Below are 23,757 nucleotides of genomic sequence, written 5' to 3'. Positions count from 1 at the left end.
TAAAGTTAGTAACCTTCTTAATAATTTTCCATTTTTGTGGGTAAGAGATACTTATATAATTCCATGAACAGATCATTACATCTAAACCCAAGTCAAGATGACAAATAAGTTGAGCCAAGAAACTAGTCGATTAATCTTGTATCTGCTTGAGGTTTCATAATAAGAAGTAATATAAGGTAGTAGGAAAAATTCTTGAGGTATTTTTATTATCCACTTGAGAACACTCAGGTAGGGACAGCAGCCAAGGATTCAGAGAAGCAGCCTATAGCCATATCTATATAGTATATATCTAGCAGGAGCATCTGCTATGAAACAGATCTTGGAACACTTGAGGAACAGATAGATTTTACACTAAATCAAGTAAAAGGGAATCCTATCATTTGCCAGTTCATGATGTTTTTAGTGGCCATTTTAACGGTGTTTAAACATAGGATCTTTAAGAGATGACTGGGCCATAAAGGGTCCACTCTTATATATAGGACTACTACTGTTATAAAAGAGTAAGTTTGGCCCTTTTTACTTCTTGGTCCTTCCTCCAAAGGATAATACAGCAAAAAGGCTCTTTACAGGAACAAGCACTTTGGTATTAGACTTCCTAGCTTTTAGAACTGAGACAATAAGTTTCTGTTTATTATAAAATATCTATTCTGTTATATTCTATCATAGAAGCATAAAGCAAACTAAATTTAAAAAGTTGGCATCTGAACATTGAGAAAACCCTCAATACATTTTTTTCACCACCAAATAAAGCCTTGAAAACTTATATAGATTTAAAACATTGAAACCTTTTACAGGTTACATAGATAATCATATCTTGGACAAATTATAGACATTGAAATATTTGATAATAAAGAATGTATATTTCTTTTAGGAGTAAAAGTATATTAGATAACAGATTTTTAAAAATCCTAGAACTCAAATCCCTAACAATGTCTAAGGCAGATTCCTTCTGAAGTATTAACACGGAGGGCCTCACATAAAAAATCCCTAGTGCCAATGCCACAAAGACAAAATACTGGAATAGTCAGATCATTATCCTAACCCAATATGACATCCCAATCAACAAAAATATTGTAAGGGAACCAGTCTTGAATCAAAAGACAGTGTTAGTTCTAATACTACATACATAATTCCAAAAAAAAACATTAAGAATTCTTATAGTTATAAAAATCACTGTGTATTCACTACGTCTCAGATACTATGATAGTTCCTGTGAGAGACAAAAATAACTGCAAATAGCTTAGGTACTGGTAATCTGTTTTAAAAGTGAAATGAATGAAAGGTGACCTAAACATTCTTACACCTTTTCTAGGCGTAATAAAAATTTCCTAAGAAAGCAAATTAAGTATGTACCTTTCAGAGCTGTAGTCTTTTCATTTTCATCTGGACCTCCCTGCTGGATTTGTGCCATGCTTATCCAAATTGGCAACAAAATTAAAGAGCTCAAGGAAATAGACATCAATCTTCAGACAGTCTAGAATGAATGAAAGCAATAAATTAAGGTCTACTCAAATCCTACCTACTCCATGAGGACTTCCTAGCTCCTTCCATTAGAAGAGGACAATCTACTCTCCTGATCTGCCACTACACTTTGTTGATCACTATTCCATAGCTCTTGCTATAGCCTGCTTTTCATTATAGTTATTTATGTATTTATTTGGCTCAGTTAATAGTTTAAAAGCTCTAGGAATATAGGTATCAAGCTTTTTTCAACATTATAACTCTCATGTCACCATATACAATATCTTAAATCTGTATGTATTTTGAACTGAAATTACCCAAATTTACTATTTAGTTTCAATTCCTTATCAACTAAAGTTTTCTTAAAAAAATAACTTCAGATAATTTTAAAAACTTGCAATTTCATTTAAACAGTAAGTATGTGTCATTAACAAGGTCACAACATCTTCCTCCTAAAATATGAAGTTAGGAGAAAAATAAACACATAAAGCATCTACGAATTACCTATACTGTAATTAGAAACACAACTTGAGGAAAAAATTAGCCCATTTAAAAATTAAACTATGTTAAATTCATTATCTGGTGATAAATGGTATACTTTATAAATGGTCTCTAGTAAGTCGTTATAATATAAAATTTTGATTTATTACTAGTTCTGTTCTACATTGGCCAAAGGGAAGGCATTAAAAGTACAAATAAATTACTTTTCTGGGGGTGCCTATGATCAAGAATAGAAACACTATTCCTATTCCAAAAGTTTAAAATGAAAAACATGTAACACATACAATGGAAAAATATAAGCTAAAGTTAGTCAATTATACCATAACTACAAGGGAAATTATAAGACAATTACATTGATGACAATAAAATACACCAGATTATTCCTCTAAGGTACCCAATTGATTTGCTATGCACAAAGCAAACTGTGGTTTCCATTTAAAGATACATCTTATGATTATCTTTAAAAAGAAATATATTTCTGTAATTAGCAGAATGTTGGAGAAATAATCTAAAATTTACTTATTCTGCAAACAGGTAAAAAGTTTTAAAACATAATAATGAAAATATTTTATACCATAAATGTTCCAAATAGACATTACCAATGTTGCCCATATCTCAAGTTTAATTGCAGGTGATATAAGAGAAAGGACCCTCTGGCTCTCCAACTAACTGGCCATGAATCCATGATATACTATTTAACTTGTATGTGCTTCATTTTCCATATGTGTAAAATGGAAATGATAATCATGCCTCCCTCATAGTGAAAGCTAACTATAAAACATTTAGTATAGTGTCTGATTTATAATTAAGTGTTTAACATATGTTGGCTTATAGTTTTCAAAATTGTTGTAAATGAATCTTCACCACTTAATAACAACTCTGTGACCTCTAGAGAGGCACTTAATATCCAAAATATTCAGTTTTCTCACTTATAAAATGTGGCAATACCTCATATAATAGTAGTTAAAAATGTATAGCCAACAATTGCAGTATTATTGCTACCCAATGAGATCTCCTAAAAACAAAACAAAACAAAAAAAAAACCCTAAAATATCAGTCAACTGCTACCATCTGGATCTGATCTGAAGTGTCCCTAAAGGCTTATGTGTTAAAAGCATGGTCATCACCAATGGTGCTATTTGGAGGTGATGGAAACTTTAGGAGGTAGGGTCTAGTGGAATAAAATAACATCACTGAGGGCATGATCTTGAAGGGAATGTTGGGGTCCCCCGATCCTTCTTATTTCTTGTTGCTTCCTTGCTGCCATGAAGTGAGCAACTTTGCTCTTCCACAGGCCCCAAAGCAACAGGGCCAACCAACCATGCACTAAAACCTCCAAAAAAATGAGCTAAAATCTCTCTTCTTCTTCATGGAAGAAGTAGCTCCTATTTTTCTTCTGTGTATTTGTAACTTAAAATTCCATAAATTCAGCATAAAGTAAATGTATCTATATTCCATGAAGAGATACATTCCAGTCTATAGGTTAGGTAATGCATAAATCTCTGCAGCTGTAATAGTGAGTAAAACAAACATGGTCACTTCCTCTGCTTACTTACTAGCTAAAATCAAACTGCCAAGTGACCACAGCTATCATATTTCAGACCTAGACTGATAATTACATACTGTTATAACAAAGCAATAATTAAAAGGCTTATCAGCCAGGTACAGTGGCACATGCCTGTAATGCCAGTGGCTCAGGAGGCTGAGGCAGGAGGATTAAAGGCAGCCTCAGAAAAAAGCAAGGCACTAAGCAACTCAGTGACACCCTGTCTCTAAATAAAATACAAAACAGGGCTGGGTATCAATATGGCTCACTGGTCAAGTGCCCCTAGTACAAAAAGGTGGGGGAGTGCTTATCAGGAATCAGTCCTAACATGTCCCACAAGTTGTGTAGAAGTTTTATCAGCTTGTAAATACCATCCTGTAGTAAAAGTTAAAGAGATAATGTTCATACATGAAAGATCATACACAGTGCCCTTTGTTAACAATTCCATGACTGCATTAACTATATATAGGCAAGCTTCATAAAATTTTTAGTTTCTCTTCTAATTCAGTATTTCTATTTTTATTTCTTTTTCTTTTCTTTTTGTTTTTGGTACTGGGAATTGAACCTAGGGGTGCTTGCTTAATCACTGAGTCATATCTCCAGCCCTTATTGTTTTTATATTTTATTTAAAGACAGGGTCTTGCTAAGTTGCTTAGGGCCTTGCTAAGTTTCTGAGGCTGACCTTGAATTTGTGATCCTCCTGCCACAGCATCCTGAGCCGTTGAGATCACAGACATGTGCCATCACACCAGGCTTAATTTGGTATTTCTTCTAATATAAATTATAAAGTCATTTTTTTCTTGGCCCCAAATTATCTGATTCCTAAACAGAATGATTAATATAATTATATCACTATGGCTACTTTAACAAAAGTAGAATTATAAATATATTTTGATGCTGTGAATCATACTCAAGATTCATATTTTAAAGAATCACTTTCAAGATCTAATAAATTAAGAATCATTATTCTTTTTATTTTTTATTTGTTCTTATTTTAAACATGAAAATAGAATATATTTTGACATACTAAACATATATGGAGGGGCTGGGATTGTGGTTCAGCAGTAGAGCACTCGCCTAGCACGAGTGGGACCCGGGTTCGATCCTCAGCACTACATAAAAAAAATAAATAAATAAAGGCATTGTGTTATGTCCATCTACACCTAAAAAATAAATATTAAAAAATATATATGGAGTACAACTTCTCATTCTTCTGGTTGTACATGATGTAGAATTACTTTGGTTGTGTAATCATATATGCATTTAGGATAGTAATGTCTAATTCATTTTACTATCTTTCCTTTTCCCATTTCCCCTCCCTTCTCCTCATTCCCCTTTGTCTAATCCAAAGTACCTCTATTCTTCCCTACCCTACCCTAATTGTGAGTTAGCATCCACATATGGGAGAAAACATTAGACCTTTGGTTTTGGGGGACTGGATAATTTCATTTACCATATATTTTCTAGTTCTCCATTTACTACTAAATGCCATAATCTCACTCTTCTTTATGGCTGAGTAATATTCCGTTATATATATTTACCACATTTTCTTTATCCATTCATCTGTTTAAGGGCATCTAGGTTGGTTCCATAGTTTAGCTATTGTAAATTGAGTTGTTATAAACATTGATGTGGCTGCATCACCGTCATATGCTGATTTTATGTCCTTTGGGTTTAGATGGAAGAGTGGGATAGCTGGGTTAAATGGTGGTTCTAGTCCAAATTTTCTGAGGAATCTCCATAATGCTTTCCAGAGTGGTTGCACCAATTTTCAGTCCCACCAGCAATGTATGCGTGTGTTTTTTTCCCCACATCCTTGCCAACATTTATTGTTCCTTGTGTTCTTGATAATTGCCACTCTGGCTGGAGTGAAATGAAATCTCAGTGTAGTTTTAACTTGCATTTCTCTAATTGCTAGAGATGTTGAATATTTTTTCACATATTTATTGACCAATCATATTTCTTCCTCTGTGAAGTTTCTCTTCAGTTCCTTTGCCCATTTATTGAAGAATCATTATTCTTATTTTATATGAGACAACTTAAAAATTCATATAGCAGTTTGCTGGAGTGATGACATATTAGAAGTTAAGAAACTATTAACTATTGTATATGGCCCTAAACCTTATAGTGGCAGATACAAAGCAAGTAGGCATGAAGAAAAAGCAATTTGTCTGTTTCTCTCTTAATACACTGTGTTAGATTTTTTTACTCTCTTGAGTTACATTCCATGGCTGTGGCACAGCTGGTAAAGCTAAGCCAGAAACATAAATTCTCAATTTAGTTTTCCTAATAAAAATTCAGAGTTATAACTTGCAATGACCACAGATAAACACTATTGAAAATGCAGCCAGCAGGCCGTTTGATACATTTGATATATATTAATATGTGCATTCAACATAGTTTATTTGAAATTATCTGATGGAGGTTAGGTTATAGGGAATAAAGTGGGAAGGATTTTACCGATGTGAATTGGGACACAGTTGACATGTTGTACACTTCACGATAACCACTGCTGTTTAAATATGGTTTCCTAGAAATGGTTACAGTAAAAACTAGATTCAAAACATCTCAGTTTGCAATTTCATTCTGTGAACTACACAAAGCAATTATCATATCTTTCCCTTCTATGATTCCAACAGAGAATCCACTATGTATAAATAAAGTTATAAATAACTTGTCATGTGTAATCTTTATCTAGTCAGCATTTCAAAACATGAAACAGTAGAATATTTATTTAACCTGTTTGTTCAAAATATGCCATAAGCACTATATAAAATGTTCAGAAAGATACACAGAAGCCTCATTTTTCCATGTTTGTTTTTAGCCAGGTATTAAATACAAACTAGATATAGGTAATTTTACACCAGGAGTCCTTTCCACCTTATATTCCGAATGCATTTACAAAAGTACAAAATATAGTGCAGAACAAGTAAAACTGGGTTAATTCTCTGAGGCCCCCAGCATTGGTCTGGGTCTAGTCTGTCTCCAAAGCATCCTTGCTCACTGAATCAGACTCTGGAAATCAAGCTCAAAATAGCCTATTTGCACTTGAAAGTACAGTAAGTGAAATTGGTAGCAGAGATTTATGACCCACCCAAATTAGAATTAAAATAACCGGGCTGGGGATGTGGCTCAAGCGGTAGTGCGCTCGCCTGGCATGCGTGCGGCCCGGGTTCCATCCTCAGCACCACATACAAACAAAGATGTTGTGTCCGCCGATAACTAAAAAATAAATATTAAAAAATTCTCTCTCTCTCTCTCTCTCTCTCTCTCTCTCTCTCTCTCTCTTTCTCTTAAAAAAAAAGAATTAAAATAACCAGTGTGCTCATCAGTAAAGGTTAGTTCAAACTTATACATGACAATATATAATTCTAAGACTATAATGATTTTAAAATATATGTTTGGGGGAATGTGTGTTATATAGATATAAAGGAACTGAAGGGAGAAGCTAGAGAATGAAGACATTAGACTGGAGCAGACACAGAAGATAAAGCACAGCATAATATGGTCCTCTGGTCCACAGAAAATGGTAACTACCACACAGAATGCAATTATGTTTGGATCAAAGCATAGCTCAGTCTAGGAATACCTGATTCTAATTCAAGGCCATCTAAAATAATTTCTTAGTTTTTCCAAGCAACATGATATAGGCATGGAAAGAGAAATTTGGGTTTTTAATCTCAGTTCCATTATAAAGTAAAGTGACTCAAGAAAATCACAATGCCTCTAGCATTCAGTGTGGAAGCTACCATTTTCTATGCACCAGGGTTCCACATTATACTGGGCTTTGTCTTCTGTGTCTGCTCCAGCCTCATATCTTCATTCTCTAGCCTCTCCCCCAGTACCCACATATCAGTACACACACAAATACACACACCCCAAAACATATATATTAAAAATTACTATAGTCTTAGATCTTTTGCAAAATAAAGATACTAGATTTCATGTACTGATTTCCACTATTAGGAAGTTCTTACAATTTGGAGCTGGGACAAGTTGATCATAATTATGTGTAGACTAAAGCTGTCAACTAAAATTGTTATCAGTGTATTTAGTTTGCTATTCAGAATTAAGATGTATAAAAATTATTCCCCATTGTTTCTCATAATACATTGGGAAATAAAACATCTAAAATAAAGAGCCAAAAGTTAAGAAATATCAAATAAAAAGATTTTAAAAGAAACGAATATTGCACTACTGTCTTTTTAACAGGTTCCAAAATTGGAAATCATCTGGTCAGATTTCTCATAGCTTTTAAGCTACAAGAAGGCAGAAACTCAAAAGACTACAATAGAAAAGCATACAGTATCTACAAGACAATGCTAAAAATTAAGTTAAGAAATTAAACAAAGACAAAGATAATTGTAGACTTTTAAAGTCTACCAAAAGAAAAAAATTTATGTAGTCTTTTATAAAGTTATTATTGTGTAACAGAAATGGCAGAGTTATGGCCAAGCACAAAATAATTCCCAAATTTTAGAAAAACAAAGTATGTCAAACCAACAGTAGTCTCTTTCATATAGATAAAATATAAATGTCATTCTATGACAAATATAAACAGCAACACACAAATAATACAAGTGTGCATAATCCTAGGCCAAAGTAAATGGGTAGAAACTATCTTTATATTTCAAAACAGCTAATACATGAAATAATGGTAAAAACATATTCACAAAGTCAGCACCAAATTTTCTCATTTCATAAACATGCTTACTAATATCTCTAGTAGTGCTAAACTTAGTGAATTCAAAATGCAACCTAGACTTTAAACTATAACATACATGTGGCAGACACTGGATAAATTACCCAGCTGCCCTTTCAAGGGGAACTTGCTGCACAGCTGCAAGGAGTGCAGTCAGATTCCAAATATCCAATACTTCAGATAGCCTCAGGTGCTGAATGCTGTCTCATTCAAGGTCATGCCTTTCTCCTATTAACCCTCCAGTGACAAAACAAAGTGGGAATGTGAAGGAAAACTCTAATGGGCAATATTTGCTTCAGAGTTTGTTGCCAAGTTGACGGAGGTTTCATTAGGTCTGAACATAAATTCAACTTTTCTCTCTAATCAATCCTATTCTCCTCCTTCACAAGTGCTCGTCATTTCTTCTTCCTACTTTTAGTGCTTGAGTATTGAACCCCGGACCTTATTCATGCTAGGCATGCATTATACTACCGAGCTATACCCCATACTAATGCTGATCTTGAATAAACATTTTACACCCTAAATTCTGGAAAGCCCAAACTTTGACAACTGCTTTTCCAAATGTTTTTCTGAATATTAAACAACAAATTTCTGATATTATGAGATAAGATTTTTATTCAGAATATATAAAGAACTCTAGCAACTCAGCAATAAAAATGACAAATAACTTAATTAAAAAGTGAGAAAATGAAGCCAGGTGCAGAAGCACATGCCTATAATCCCAGTGGCTTGGGAGGCTTAGACAGGAAGATCATAAGTTCAAAGACAGCCTCAGCAAAAGTGAGGTGCTAAGCAATTCAGCGATATTCTACCTCTAAATAAAATACAAAATAGGGATGGGGATGTGGCTCAGTGGTCAAGTGCCCTGAGTTCAATCCCTGGTACTGCCCCACACACACAAAAAAAAAGTAAGCAAAGGATATGAATACAAATTTCTCAAAAAAAAATATACAAATGACCAAAAAGCATATGAATACATGATTAACATTATTATCCATTACAAAAATGCATCAAAACCTAAATAAGATACAATGTCATAATACCACTATGGCTACAATCAAAAATAAAAATAAAACAAGTGTTCATGAAAACATGAAATATTTTAGTCAGCTTTTCACCACTGTGACCAAAAGACCTGACAAGAACAATTAGAGGAGGAAAAGTTTATTTGAGGGCTCCTGTTTTCAGAAGTCTCAGTCCATAGATAGAAGGCTCCATTCCTTGGGATTTGAGGTAAGGCAGCACATAAAGGGAGAAGAGTGTGAGGGAGGAAAGCAGCTGGGAGCATGGCACCAAGAAGAAGAAGGGGGGAGAGAGAGAGAGAGAGAGAGAGAGAGAGAGAGAGAGAGAGAGCGCTCGAGCGCATTCTGCTCAATAAAGACAAAATATAAACCTCAAAGGCATGGCTCCAGGTCCAGACTTCCTCCAGCCACATCCTATCTGCCTACAGTTACCATAGTGAATCCCCCTAACACAATGATTAGGTTAAGACTCTCTTAACCCAATCATTTTACCTTTATAGCTTCTTGCATTGCCTCACACATTAGCTTTGGGGGACATCTACTATCTAAATTATAATGTGGAGAAATGTAACTCCTGCTATAGGGATGGTGGGAAGGCAAACTGGCACAGCTACTCCAGAAACAAGTGAACAGTTCCTGAAAATATCACATGTATGGTTTACCATATGACCTTTACCATATGACCTAGCAATTCTTCTTCTGGTTATATATGCAAAAGAAATGAAAATGCATATCCACATCAAAACTGATACACAAATGTTCATAAAATATTATTCATAATTACTAAAAAACAGAAATAACCAAAATGTCTATGACACAATATGGCATATACATACACTTGAATATTATTCATTAATGAAAACGAATGAAGTATTAATGCAAGTAGATTAATGGCCTTCAAGGGTTAGAAGAACGGAAGAATAGAGTATGACTTTCAATAGATATGTGGCTTCTTTTTGAAGTGATGATTCCACACTCCAGGGTAGAAGGTGTCTCTTACTGTATATTAAATGGCTGGCGCGCTCGATATCTCTCTCTCTCTCTCTCTCTCTCTCTCTCTCTCTCTCTCTCTCTCTCTCCCCGCATCTTTATAGATGTTTTATAGCCAAAGGAAGGAGACTTGATAATCTCACTCACTCTTCTCTCTTCCTTCCATGCAAAAGGAGTGAGGAGTGGACTTTAGGGAGACTCACTTGAAGAATTTCTCTCTTTAAATGTCCCTCTCATCCTCTCTACCCAAAATGCAATGGCAACTGTCTAGGCCTGCTCTAGTTATAAAAAGGAACAAACTTTATTTTCTAGGTATAAAATGAAATCTGAAGCACTGAAGCTGCCAACACAATAACACTTTGTGGAATGTTAAGCCATTTATGTTCTCAGACCTACGCTTTAAAAGTATGCCAAAATTATAACACAGAATAAGGAGGGGGAGGGAAGAATAGAAGTTCATGGATTAGACAAATGGGAATAAAAGGAAGGGAGGGAGATGGGAGTACAAAAGACAGGAGAATGAACAGGACATAATTTTCCTATGTTTATATACCAACACACAATCCATGAAATTCCACATCATGTATAACTACGAGAATGGGATCCTAATTAGAATAAGTTATACTCCATGTATATCTAATATGTCAAAATACACTATACTGTCACATATATTTAAAAGGAACAAATAAAGTCCAAAAAAATATGCCAAAAGCTCTCATTACTATTGTCCATACAAGCACAAAGTGATAAGAGTCCCTTCCCATGATTGTGAGAATCAAGAATTTTACAATTAGACTTCTACTTCTAACATTATATCTAAGTCTTCCAAGACAGCCTAACTCTAAACCCTGGGAAGTTCATTACAAAACATTAGAGTATCTATAAGTGCCACTCACCAAATTAACAATAAAAGGAAAATCATAATAATTTCAATATATGTGGAAAAAGTATTTGATAAGAGCATATTTTTTAAAAAATACATCATTTATGATAGCAAAAGTAAAAACCTGTGTGGTCAGAATAAATCCAACAACCTATATGCAGAAAATGACAAAATATTACTGAAAAACATTAAACTGAAATATAAAAAGAGATCATATTCATAGTACTCAATATTGTGATGATATCAATTTTCCTCTAATTGATATGTATATTTAATGTAATATCACTTAAACCGAAAAATGTTTTCAGAGAAATTAAAAAAAAATAATTCCAAATGTTTTAACAAAGAGGAATGACCAAGAATAGATAAAACACTCCAAAAGACAAAGAATATGATATGGAGACTTGCCTTATCAGGTTTTACACTAATTAATAAAATATAACATAAGCAGTGAATTAAGAAATTGATGAATACAATACAACTCCAAAACAGAGCCAGATAACATATCCATATAACACATGATACTGTCATATCATACCTGAGAATGGATGGATTTTTCAATAATTTTCAACAACTAGTTAGCCAAATAGTAAAAATAAGAAATTAGATCCCTACTTCATTCCATTATAAAAATCAATTTTTCATTGTTTATAGGTATAATGTAAAAAGCAAACCTTAAACTTCTAAGGGGAAAATATACTACTTAGATATTAGAGAAAGGAATACAACCTCAATGAGACAATCACTAGACTAGGAAACAATTAAAATGTCTGACAATACAAAAAGTTAAAAAGAATGGAGAATCATGAAAACTCTTATTCAAATTGCTGATCAAAAGATAAATCAATAAATGCACTTAAGAAAAGATTGGCATGAGATTTCCAAGGTAAATATTCTCAAAATCTTCAACAAGGTAACTATACATCTTGATCACCAATATAAATACACATAAATGTGTGTATGTATATGTGTATATGACTTTTCTGATGATATGAACATTTTGTGAACATTTTCATATCTACCTCCCAGTGAACACATACAAGACCAAGTAGTGATCAAGTGTACAGTTACAATTATCTAAATATAGATAATCACTAGATAATAAATAACCTCAAAACACAGTGGCCCAAGCAAACAATAAGTATTTATAATATTCCCCAGTTTCTGTGCATCAGAAATTTAGAAACATCTCATCTGGGAGGTTGTTACTCAGATTCTTAAATTTCAAGTGAAGATATATGGCAAGCTCTGCAATCACCTGAAGGGCTGATGGGTTGGAGGATTCACTTCCATGGTGACTCACATAGATAAAATTATTGGTTCTCATTGTTGTCATAGGCTTCAATACCTCCCACCATGTAGTTTTCCACAGGTTTTCTTGCATATCCCAACAACATGGCTGTTGTCTTTCCCCAGAAAAATAAGATTTCTCACTTCCTCAATGGTCTACTGGCAGTGGGCAGCCCTATTCAAGGTTCATTATAGGAAGGATTTACACAAAGGCCAAAATCAAGAAACAAAAATTACCAGGGGATATCTTAGAATCTGGCTATAACAAATGAGAGAAAAAAATTTCCAATTATGAGAGAGCAGATATGTTGAAGTATATTAACAGAGGAGAGATCGGATGAATGAAGCACAACTACACTCAAAAACATGGATGAATTTTCCAAAAACATTAGTGAGTAAATAACCAAAGTCTCAGAAGACTAAATACAGTTTGATATCATTTATATGGAGCTTCAAAATCAAATAAAACTTAACTGTTATCACAACTTGTGATAAACCTGCAAGAAAAATGAAGAGAAAATTAAATACAAAATTTGGAACAGTAATCACTTCTGAGAAAAAGGAAAGGTCATGAAATGGGGAAAAGCAGATGACAGTGCAAGTTACAGTGTTGTCAATCTTGAATTGGGTGGTGAATTCACAGATACTATTTATATTTTTATGCTTTATAACTTGCATAAGCATTACACCTAGGAAGGCCATTGTTTTCATCAGTACATAATACCCATAAAACCAACCACACATGTGATCCTGATTGCACACAACCTTTTTTAGTTATCAATGATACATTTTTAAAACATAAGAATACCATAATTTTAGCAACACTGCCTTTACAATTTGTTCTTTGGGGCATTTTTCTTTAATGATAATATCAAGAGTCCAGTCCTATTTCTTAGGACTGAAATCTGGGGATCCTCATAGGGCATCAACCACAACAGAAGCAGTTAGATGGATTAGGATAAATGGTATTGGGAAAACTTCACAGCATTTAAATATCAATAAAATATTGTCACTAAAACTCAATTGATATTTGAGTTTTTTAAAATAAAGCTAATATTTTAAATAAAAATTTATTACTGCCAAAGTTTTCATATCAGCTAGTTAAAAAAATAAACTTAAAATATTTTAAAAACTCAAAATAAAAAATAATAATATCTTACAACCTTACAATAAAGTATTTGAAAATATACCTAGGTACTTCTGAAAATATCAACTGTAATTTATGGTTTTTCCCTTTGGTTGGTATACTTTCTTTTTTTTTAATGGATGGCATGCCTTTATTTTATTTATTATTTTTTATGTGGTGTTGGGTATCAAACCCAGTGCCTCACATGTGCTAGGCAAGCGCTCTGTCACTAAGCTATAGCCCCAGCCTGATTGGTATACTTTCACTAGTAAGTATAATTAGTAAAATCTTTGAATATATATAAGTGATTGAAATTATTACAAGCTAGAATAAAGGACAGTTATAAGTAAATTGTAAATAAGAGATTAGGGCTAAGAATTCAATTCAGAATAATCTGAATGCTGGCTGCTAAAGGATGGGCTAGTGTAGTCATAAAAGAATATTTACCATGAAGGATCATCTGCAAGTCTTCCTACATGATACAAAAATGGGCTTAATCCTGAAAAAGGAAAAATAATTTCCCTTCTTTCCTCAAAACAGTGTGAAAAAGGAAAAAGCTGAAACAGCAGCCACTGGAGGGAGGACTTGATGTTAAAATGAGAATAAAACAAGCATAAAACATTTTACCTAGTGCTTTGTCTGAACATAACATTTTATTAAATTCATTTCTATATGTATAATGATAAATGCTGAAAATACTGCTTTTTTGCATGATAGTTAAACGTTTTTTCATTGAAAAACAGATGTTGAATCAACTGGCCTTTACTGATATTCAAATTAGCAGTAAGAAAATTTTAAAAGTTGCCTGTATTATCAAAGAATTAGCACCAAACTTAGAACTAAGAACATATTCAATGATGTTTACTTGATATCAAGTCTAAATTTTGTTCATTTGAGATATCATCCATTGATTTTGCTAAAGGATCTCAGGCACTACTGAGTCCTTAAGTAAATCTAAAATTCAACTACAGACAAATTGTCAGTGTTTAAACACACACACACACACACACACACACACACACACATAAATAAATAAATAAATAAACTGTGGCAATGCTCTTAATAAAACTGATGTGATTTGCTTTTTTTCACTAGGAATACTGAGATATATTAATAATTTTTAAAAAAAAACTAGTATTAGCCAGGAATTGTGGCACACCTATAATCTCAGAGACTCGGGAAGCTGTGAAAGGAATATGGCAAGTTCAAGGATACCCTTTGCAACTTAGACTGACTTGTCTCAAAATAAAAAATAATTTTAAGTAAGGAAAGTTGGAAATGCAGGTCAGTGGTAAAGCACCACTGGGTTTAACCCCTAGTACAGCAAAAAAAAAAAAAAAAAATAGAAGAAGAAGAAGAAGGAGGAGGAGGAGGAGGAGGAGGAGGAGGAGGAGGAGGACAGAAAAAGAAAAATATATACCATATAAAAATATAATTTTAAAATGTTCATTCAAATTTTAAATGCAGTTGGAAACTCACTATTTTAGGACTTCTGTGATAAACTTTTCAGTTTTAGTGTTCGTTCTTCATTAATATGGTTTAAATTTCAGATTAAAACACTCAAAACAAATACCACCTGAATTCTATAGGTGAATATTTGTATTATACTTCAAGGTTGAAATTAACTAAAACAGGATAAGCAGCTATCTCTATGAAATATGTCATAACTCCAATCAGGCCAATATATTCAGAGAAAATAAAAGGCAGCTGGGCTCTGGTTGCAATACCTTTTACGATTATAGTCTAATATTCTCTAAAAATCTTTTTCTTATTTTAACTTTACCCAAACACATTATTTTGCTAAGATTTTATTTTTCTTACATCTTTCAAAATAAAACTTAGCTTTAAAATGAAGTGTAAGCTTAAAGACATGAAACATGTATACTCAAACATTTCTCATTCACTGTATCACCCTGCCTGAAATATTTTCCTTAAATAATAGGTTCCCGTAACAACTTCATTGAATTTAGCTCTGTATCATGGTCAGCTGCACACAGGCTACATCACCTCTAAGAAGATACTGTTTATTATTTTTCTTGACACCGCTATATATTATGTGCTCATAAATGTTGGCTTAAACCACACTTGTTTATTTAAAATAACCAAAGTTACAAAAGCAGATAAAAATCCCCACAAAATTGAGAGGATAATTCAATAATAAGTGAGTTCTCACTTCATTTTTTAAACTATTATTGTTATGGTTTAGATATGAGGTCTCCCCCAAAAGCTTATGTGCAAGACAATGCAAAAAGTTTAAAGATGAAATGATTGGATCGGAGAGTCTTAACCTAATCAATACATTAAACCACTTGAATGGATTAAGTGAGTGGTAGCTATAAGCAAATGGAATACAAATGGGAGAGGTAGAACACTGGAACATGCCTTTGTCTCTAGAAAACAGATTTCTCCTTCTCTGCTTCCTGCTGGTCATGTCCTAAGCTGTTTTCCTCCTCTACACTCTTCTGTCATAATGTTCTGCCTCATCTTGGCCCCAGAACAATAGAGCCAGCTAGCTGTCTATGGACTGAGACCACTAAAAACATGAGTCCTAAATGAACTTTCCTTCTCTAAAATTGTTTTTATGAGGTCTTTTGGTCACAGTGGGGAAAAAATGACTAAAACACTATTTACACATTTTAGTAAACAATACTAGGTGAAATTCTTTCAAGTGAGAACAATGAACTAACTTAATTATTTAAACAATGAAACAATACTATTGGCATATACAATAGATTTTAGACAATACTTATAGTCAAAATCTTGTTCAAAATAGTAAGTGAAAGGTCTCACAAATTAGTTTTTCTTCATTTCTAACTGTTACAGTTACTTAAAAACTTCTATGGAGCTTTCGGGAAAAATAATTCTAATAATAGTCTTTATGTTTTCCTGGTCATGGCAAGTAGCAAAAAAAAATTTATGCAGGTAAATACTTTAATGAATTATTTTTTGATGTCATAAGTAATAGATACAAGATAAGAGTACAGAATATTTAATTGGTTCATGAGTAATAGCATAAATGTACAGCTATTACAGAAGGGAAGAGATCTTGTTGAAATGTTTTCGTTGATATGAACAACAAACTGTGTCATTTTCTTGCCCACAACTGTGCTAAATTTAGCCCTGAGCTGATATATGACTGTCTTTCTTGAAGCGAAACTTGTTTTTGGCAGATGACAATTTCTTTCCAGTTTCCAATTTGTGAAATAAAAATTTTTGAATCCTTAAAAGAAAAAAAAAAAGGAAGCAATACATACTATGAACAATAGCCAGATAGAAACACAGTGTTTAGAGAACATTTATACTCAGGCCATCATTCAGAAGGAAGCAATATACAATAAAAACAATAGACATGAGGAAACATAATATCACCTCATTATTAGCTGGGTCAGTGCATAAGAAAATAGCTTAGCACTTTGAAGAAAACTAGGTTGAAAAGTGGCTTTGGCCTGAGGCATAGGCAAGCTTTCTATTTTTCCCAAGTTTAAATCTAATTTTAGGACCAGTAAACTGTAGGGAGGCATAAATAGAGTTGCAAAGAAAATGTAAAGAGAAGGCCCACAGGTGGATATATGATCTTTTAACATCTAATACCCAGTCATATGGCCCAATGAAAGTAAAAGATTCTGATTAAATGAGGAACTTCTCAATGAAAAGAAAAACAGAAGAGAGAAAACATTCTCTTTTCAGATACTAAAATACTGAAATTTTCCCCTTCAGGTCAATATGTAAACAATCTGAACTGTTTTACTTATATAGACCTTAAATATGTCGTAGACATTGGCATAAATGGGAATAGGAAGAGCCCCAAGATTCTACACTAAGTAATAGAGAAGCAGTTGAGTGAGGCAAATTCTGACATTTTCAACTATGGTTTTTCATTCCAGTCACTTGATTCTCAAATGCCAGATAAACAGAATACAGTAGAAAACTCATGGACTAAACAGTAATGAAGCCTCTCCTGAAAATTCAAATGAAAAGTCAGTTCCCAGAAAACAGAACTAAGAAAAACAACGAGTTAGAATTTAAAACCCCCTGATTCTTCTTCATAGCAATCTGACTTCTTAAGCAACATATGCAGGACGAACAGGTTACCAACATATTCAGAGTTCATTATGAAATAAATTAATGAACAAGGCCAAACAAATAGTACATACATTTATTCTATCCACATCTTAATTCTCCATTGCGTTTTAACTATTTATAGCCAATTTAAATAATACCTAAGCAGTTACTTACCAAATCATACCTTGTATCTAAGTCACTACATGAATTAAGAGAATTAAATGCAGATAATGTATGTAAAATGTAGTATTTTAGTGGCTTTGTTTAGTAATTTATGAACACTACCTTTCACCAGTGAACTGAGGAATTAAATGTAAATGGAGTACATAAACTATAGTATTTGATTGGCTTTGCACATAAATTTATTATAAAATAAATTTTAGACACATTAGTAACCTGCCTATACTGTACATGATGCTTAGGACAGTCAGACTGAAAAGAAAAAAAAGAAAATTATCCCTATTTATATTTGATCTGTCTGCTTACATTTTTTAAAATCCCAGAGAAATTACCATACAACAATTAATGTTAATAAATTAGTTTAATAATATTGTAGTGTAAATAAAAAGGTAGATATACAAAAATCAATTTTATGTATATATGTATACTAGAAAATATGGGGAAAATCCATTTACATACTCAAATAAAACCATAAACTATTTAGAAGTAAATTTAACAATCACATACAAGACTGCTACACTATAAACTACTCCATTTCGAGAAACTGCAAATGTCCTAAATAAATATAAAGAAATGCCCTGCCATTCATGCATAGAAAAATTCATTGTTTTTCAGATAGATTCTCCCCAAATTGATCAAAAGATTCAACCCAACTTTCAAACAAAATCATAGCAAGCTATTGTACATACAGTGGCAATCTAATTCTAAAATTAATATACAAATATAGAAAACTCAGAATAACCAAAGATAATTTCATAACAAAGCATAAGATGTACCAAACTGCAAGACTTAACATAAAGCCACAATAATCAAAAGTCTGGTATCAATAAAAAGATAAATATCAATGAAATAGAACAGAATCTAAAAATAGACCAACACATATAAAACCAATTATTTTTCCCCAAAAAAATGAGGCTATGCAACAAGAGGAAATTATTTTCAATAAAAAGGACTGATTCAAATGAATATATCTAGAAAAAGTAAGAGTCAATCCCTATCTCATGCCATACAAAAATTAACTCAAAATGGAACACATATCTGAAAAAATAACACCCAGAACTATAGAATATTCAGAAGAAAACTTGGGATAAAATCTTTGTGACATTAGAGTAGAAAAATATTTCTCAGTTGGAACAATGATTTAAAAAAAAACAACTCACAAATCATGAAAGAAAAAAAGCTTGATAAGTTTTACCTTATTAAAAAATGTTTAAATACTCTTCAAAAAATAACATTAAGAAAACAAATAATAAATCACAGACTAGGATCAAGTATTTGAAATACATGCATCAGAATACAAAGACTAGTATCCAGATTATATAGGAACTGCTACAATTTATTACAACTAAATAAGACAACACAATTTCAAAATAGACAAAATTTTGAACACCTACTTCTCCAAAAGAAAAAAAAGACATACCAATAACCAAAAAGAAATTTCATCACCTATGTTCATATATGAATTCACTAACAGTATAACTCCACATCATGTTAAACCACAAGAATGGGATCCTAATTAGCATAAGTTAACTCCATGTATGTACCAGAGGTCCAAATACATTCTACTGTCACGTATACCGTAAAAGGACATTTAAAAAAGGAATTCCATCAGAAAACATTTGTGAGAGAAATATTAAAAATTCTGATTTTGATGATACTGGATATTTGCCAAAACAGATCAGATGGCACACTTTGTATACTACAATTTATTGTACTTCAATTACACCTTAATAAAGTTACAAAAGATAAAAGTAAGGAAACTTTTTAAACATAAAGAAATGGTACTTGGCATAATTAATTCCCTTTTCCTAAAATCTTTATAACAGTACCCATCCCGTGGAAAATGACAAATCATGTGCAGAAAAATGAGAAATATTTTTATTTCTAAGGAATTATTTCATTTCAGCCAAACCTGGTAATTTATTATAAGAAATATTAGAAGATACATGCAAATACAAAAATAAGCTAAATATCATTTGGTTATGAGTATAATTGTAACTTATTATTAAGGAATTATAAGACCATTAACTAGAAAAAATAAATCTAAAATTTGAACCTTCAATCATACTTTCCAAATACATTAGAAATAGATTTCTAATGCTCCTACTCCAGTCAATTAAACAACATATGGTATTTCAGAAGACTTAAAAAGCCATAACATTAATGACCTTAATTGAATCAGTAGAATCAGCTACAGTTTGCTACCATTCACTTATTCATTCACTTAATAAAATGTATTGTTCCAAACATATCAGATTGTTTGACAGAGTGATACAGAAAGGTAGTGGAGCATATGCTTAAAATAGCTAACTCTGAAGCCTGAATGTCTGTGCTTAAATTTTAACTTTATCATCTATTTAATACATTGACTAGGACAAGTTATTTCTTTGTAACTGTGAAGTAAAAGGTCAACTCAGAGGCTTAGAGTATTCAAACCCTCTACATTACAAAGAAAGAACTGGCCCCATGACTAGTTTCTGGGTGTTAACTTATAAACCCTTGGAGTATCACACATGATAATTTTGTCTTTTTAACCAAAGCCTTGGACCATGTTATATAATTTATTTTATTTTATTTGTTTTTTTTTAGAGAGAGAGGGGGAGGAGGAGGGAGGGAGAGAGAGGGGGGGGGAGAGAGAGAGAGAGAGAGAGAGAGAACTTTTTAATATTTATTTTTTAGTTTTCGGCGGACACAACATCTTCGTTGGTATGTGGTGCTGAGGATCGAACCCGGGCCGCACGCATGCCAGGCGAGCGCGCTACCGCTTGAGCCATATCCCCAGCCCATATAATTTATTTTAAAATGTGATTTACGGTAAACACCTATTTTTTGTTTATTTGAGATCCTATGACACACTATATCAATTTGACGTCTGAAGTGGCTGAAGATTGAGAATTTAAGGACAGTTTTGTGGACATTACATGCCCAGGTGACCAACTCCATATAGAACTGAAGGCTAAGGGGAACTTCCCTGGTTGGTAACAATTTGCACTTATTGTCATAGTTCCTAGAAAAAATCAGCAATGACTCCATTGAGAGAACAATTGAAATCTCTTTCCATGTCCCCCTTAAATTCCACCCTCTTATACATCTTCTCTTTTTTGATTACTAATCTGTATCTTTCATTACAATAAGCCATAACTATGAATATAACACCTTTTTAGAATTCTGTGAGTCCTTCCAGAAAAAAATCATCCAATATGAGGGAATCTTGAGGACCCTCAAGACAGTAACTTTGTTTCCACATATGAAAAATGCATTTAATATTAGTATTTCCTTAAAATACTGTGGTAGAGCAAAATGGGAATTTCAGCAGATTAAGAGCTGACAGGTTGTGGTTTTTCATGCTGAAACACAGTAGCTTTTCTTACTGACATTTAACCATAGAAGCTTACAAAGGCTAACAGGTACCAGCAAAATATAACCACAGTAACAAAAGCAGGAAACAAAGCAATATGAACAGAATAATCCTCCTTTAGGCTAGTGCATTAAAAGTCCCTCAGCTATATGAGTTAAGAGTTCCTAGGTTGTTGACAAGATTGTACCCATATAAGGAATGTAGAATGCACCCTCCAATAGAATTGCACCAACTCCCTTGCCCTGATGTACCCAAAATTTGCTTATGTATAAAAATAAAAGCTATACTGCACTAAAGGTTCAGACATGGGAATTATCCCTCAAGATCATGGTGCCACTAATAAAGTGTTGCTTCCAGATCTTGGTGTCCTGACCTTCATTTCCCACTACATTTCAGCTGTGAGAATCAGATGAGTTATGTATACAAAGGGCTTAGAAAAATATCCAGCATATTATGTTTGCTCCTTCTCATGCTTCTAAAAACTAAGTAATCTTAAGCACTAACCAGCTTGATTTAATGAAAAGGCACTGAATAATTAAATTGCAATAGCTAAAAAATATACCTAATTTATAAAAGGAACAGAAAGTATAACTGCCTTCTTTCCTGTCCTCAAAACTGTCTTCATTTAGGCCCTATAATTTATTATCTTTTAATGTACTGCTGGACCATCCGCAGAACAGTATAATCCTTAAGAGATTCCCTAAGAAAAGTACAACTACTTCCATCACTTCCTGATCCAACTTTAAATTTCTTCAACATGATTCCACTCTTGGATCCATTGTCACACATGTCACCCAGATTTCCATAGTTATAAACTGGCAAAAGTCATCCAATTCCTTTGATGTATGATATACCTCTTTGTGGTTTATACTGTTTACGTCATTCACTGGAGCCTATTTAGATTAAAGTATGATTATAGGTCTAGAAGCAATGCAAGGTGGCTGGAATTTGACAAGAGGATGATATGGTATTCTTTATAAGGCAACTACCTCAGGTGAGATTATTACAGGTTTTATAGAGAAGACTAACCACCTCAGATGAACAAAAAGTGCTATTTTAATGATAAAGGAAGATAAACATAATTTAAAGATTCAGCAAACCTATATTTAATGTGTCTATATATACCTATCGCAATGGTCAAGGTCCCAGTCCATCTTGCATAGTGGGGAATTTAAATTGAACTGTAATTCAGTCATAAACAAGAGTTGCTTTCCAGAAATTACAGTAATGAAACTACAAGATATAAGGGTTTCATTTAAGCTGCAATAAATACAAATTTTGGTATCAAGAAGTGGTATGCTGCCATATCAAAAACCTAAAATATGAGAGTAGCTTCAGAACCAGGCATGATGCTCTCAAAACAGTGTTATAAAAAGATACTCTGAAGAACCTGTTAATAGAAGCCACACACTCTTTAATAATGCTGTCAGTGAAGACTTGGAAGAAAGTGAAGTAAACATAATTGCAAAGTGCAGAAAAGGGAGACCCTTGTTATTTAGTGGCAGAAACTTAGCAACATAATCCCATGCAGTTATATAAAAATAAGAAAATTTACCTGAAGAAATTATTGATCTAGCTAAGGATATTTCAGATCAGAGATCTGTATACCTGTTTTCTTTTGATGCTAATAATAAAATGTGGGAAATGAGAAATAAACTAAACAAAAGGCTGTTAAACAAAACGGTGGCAAAACTTGTTCTGCAAAAGACAATCAAGAGAATGAGAAGACAAGCTTCCAATTCTGACAAGGATGTGAGGGGAAAGGTGCACTTATACATTGTTGATGAGACACTTTGAAAAGCACTAGGGACAGTCCTCAAAAGATTAAGAATGGATCCAAGGAGTGGGTTAGCTGTGTCATATGGTATAGGACCCTGGCATTTCTCCAAAAGAACTAAAATCAACATACTTCAGTGACACGTACATAATCATGTTTACAACAGAACAATTCACAATAGCCTAGGTATTCATCAATGGACAAACAGATAAAGAAAATGTGGTATATACACACAGGGGAGTTTTACTGAGCCATAATGAAGAATGAAATTATATTGTTTGCTGGTAAATGGATGGAAGTGAACAGTATCACATTAAATGAAACAAGTCAGACTCAGAAAGTCAAAGGTCAAATGTTTCCTCTCATATGTGGAAGGTAGAGAACGGGAAAAAAAGTGTGTTGGGGGGCAGGGTATCTCACAAAAGCAGAAGATCAATAGAGTAGAAGAAGGGGACTGGGGGAGAGAAGATGGGAGAAAAAGGAAAGGTACTAGGGAATGAGATAAACTGATTTATGTTATGTGCATGTACAAATATGGCATAATGAATCCCAATATTATGTATAAGCATAAATACATTAATTTTAAAAATCCTAACTCTTCCCCGCCAGCCCGGCTCTGCGAACGGCCCCGCCCGCAGAAATAGAAGAAGAAATAGAAGAAGCCATCAAAAGACTCCCAAACAAGAAAAGACCTGGACCGGATGGGTATACAGCGGAGCTATACAAAACCTTCAAAGAAGAATTAATACCAATACTTTTCAAGCTATTTCAAGAAATAGAAAAAGAAGGAGCTCTTCCAAATTCATTCTATGAGGCCAACATCACCCTGATCCCGAAACCAGACAAAGACACTTCAAAG

At 33.2% G+C, this 23,757-nt stretch overlaps 1 protein-coding gene across 3 annotated transcripts in view; it reads right to left on the bottom strand.

Moving 5' to 3' along the window:
- The window catches only part of ARB2A (ARB2 cotranscriptional regulator A), a 484,107-nt gene that overhangs the window by 444,360 nt on the left and 15,990 nt on the right, over window positions 1-23,757 (bottom strand). For 2 of the 3 annotated variants that reach the window (XM_081275628.1, XM_081275627.1), the window contains exon 2: window positions 1,354-1,474. The exons of the other annotated variant lie outside the window; for it this stretch is intronic. In XM_081275628.1, the coding sequence (XP_081131754.1) occupies window positions 1,354-1,459 (106 nt within the window). In that variant the 5' untranslated portion in view covers window positions 1,460-1,474. The remainder of the gene's footprint in view (window positions 1-1,353; window positions 1,475-23,757) is intronic. 3 annotated transcript variants of the gene reach the window in all.

Source organism: Spermophilus citellus (genome assembly GCF_964194105.1).
Source record: "Spermophilus citellus genome assembly, chromosome: 1".
Classification (NCBI taxonomy): Eukaryota; Metazoa; Chordata; class Mammalia; order Rodentia; family Sciuridae; genus Spermophilus; species Spermophilus citellus.
The sequence above is the reverse complement of the archived record's forward strand: the minus strand, read 5'-3'. Positions and strand labels throughout refer to the sequence as shown.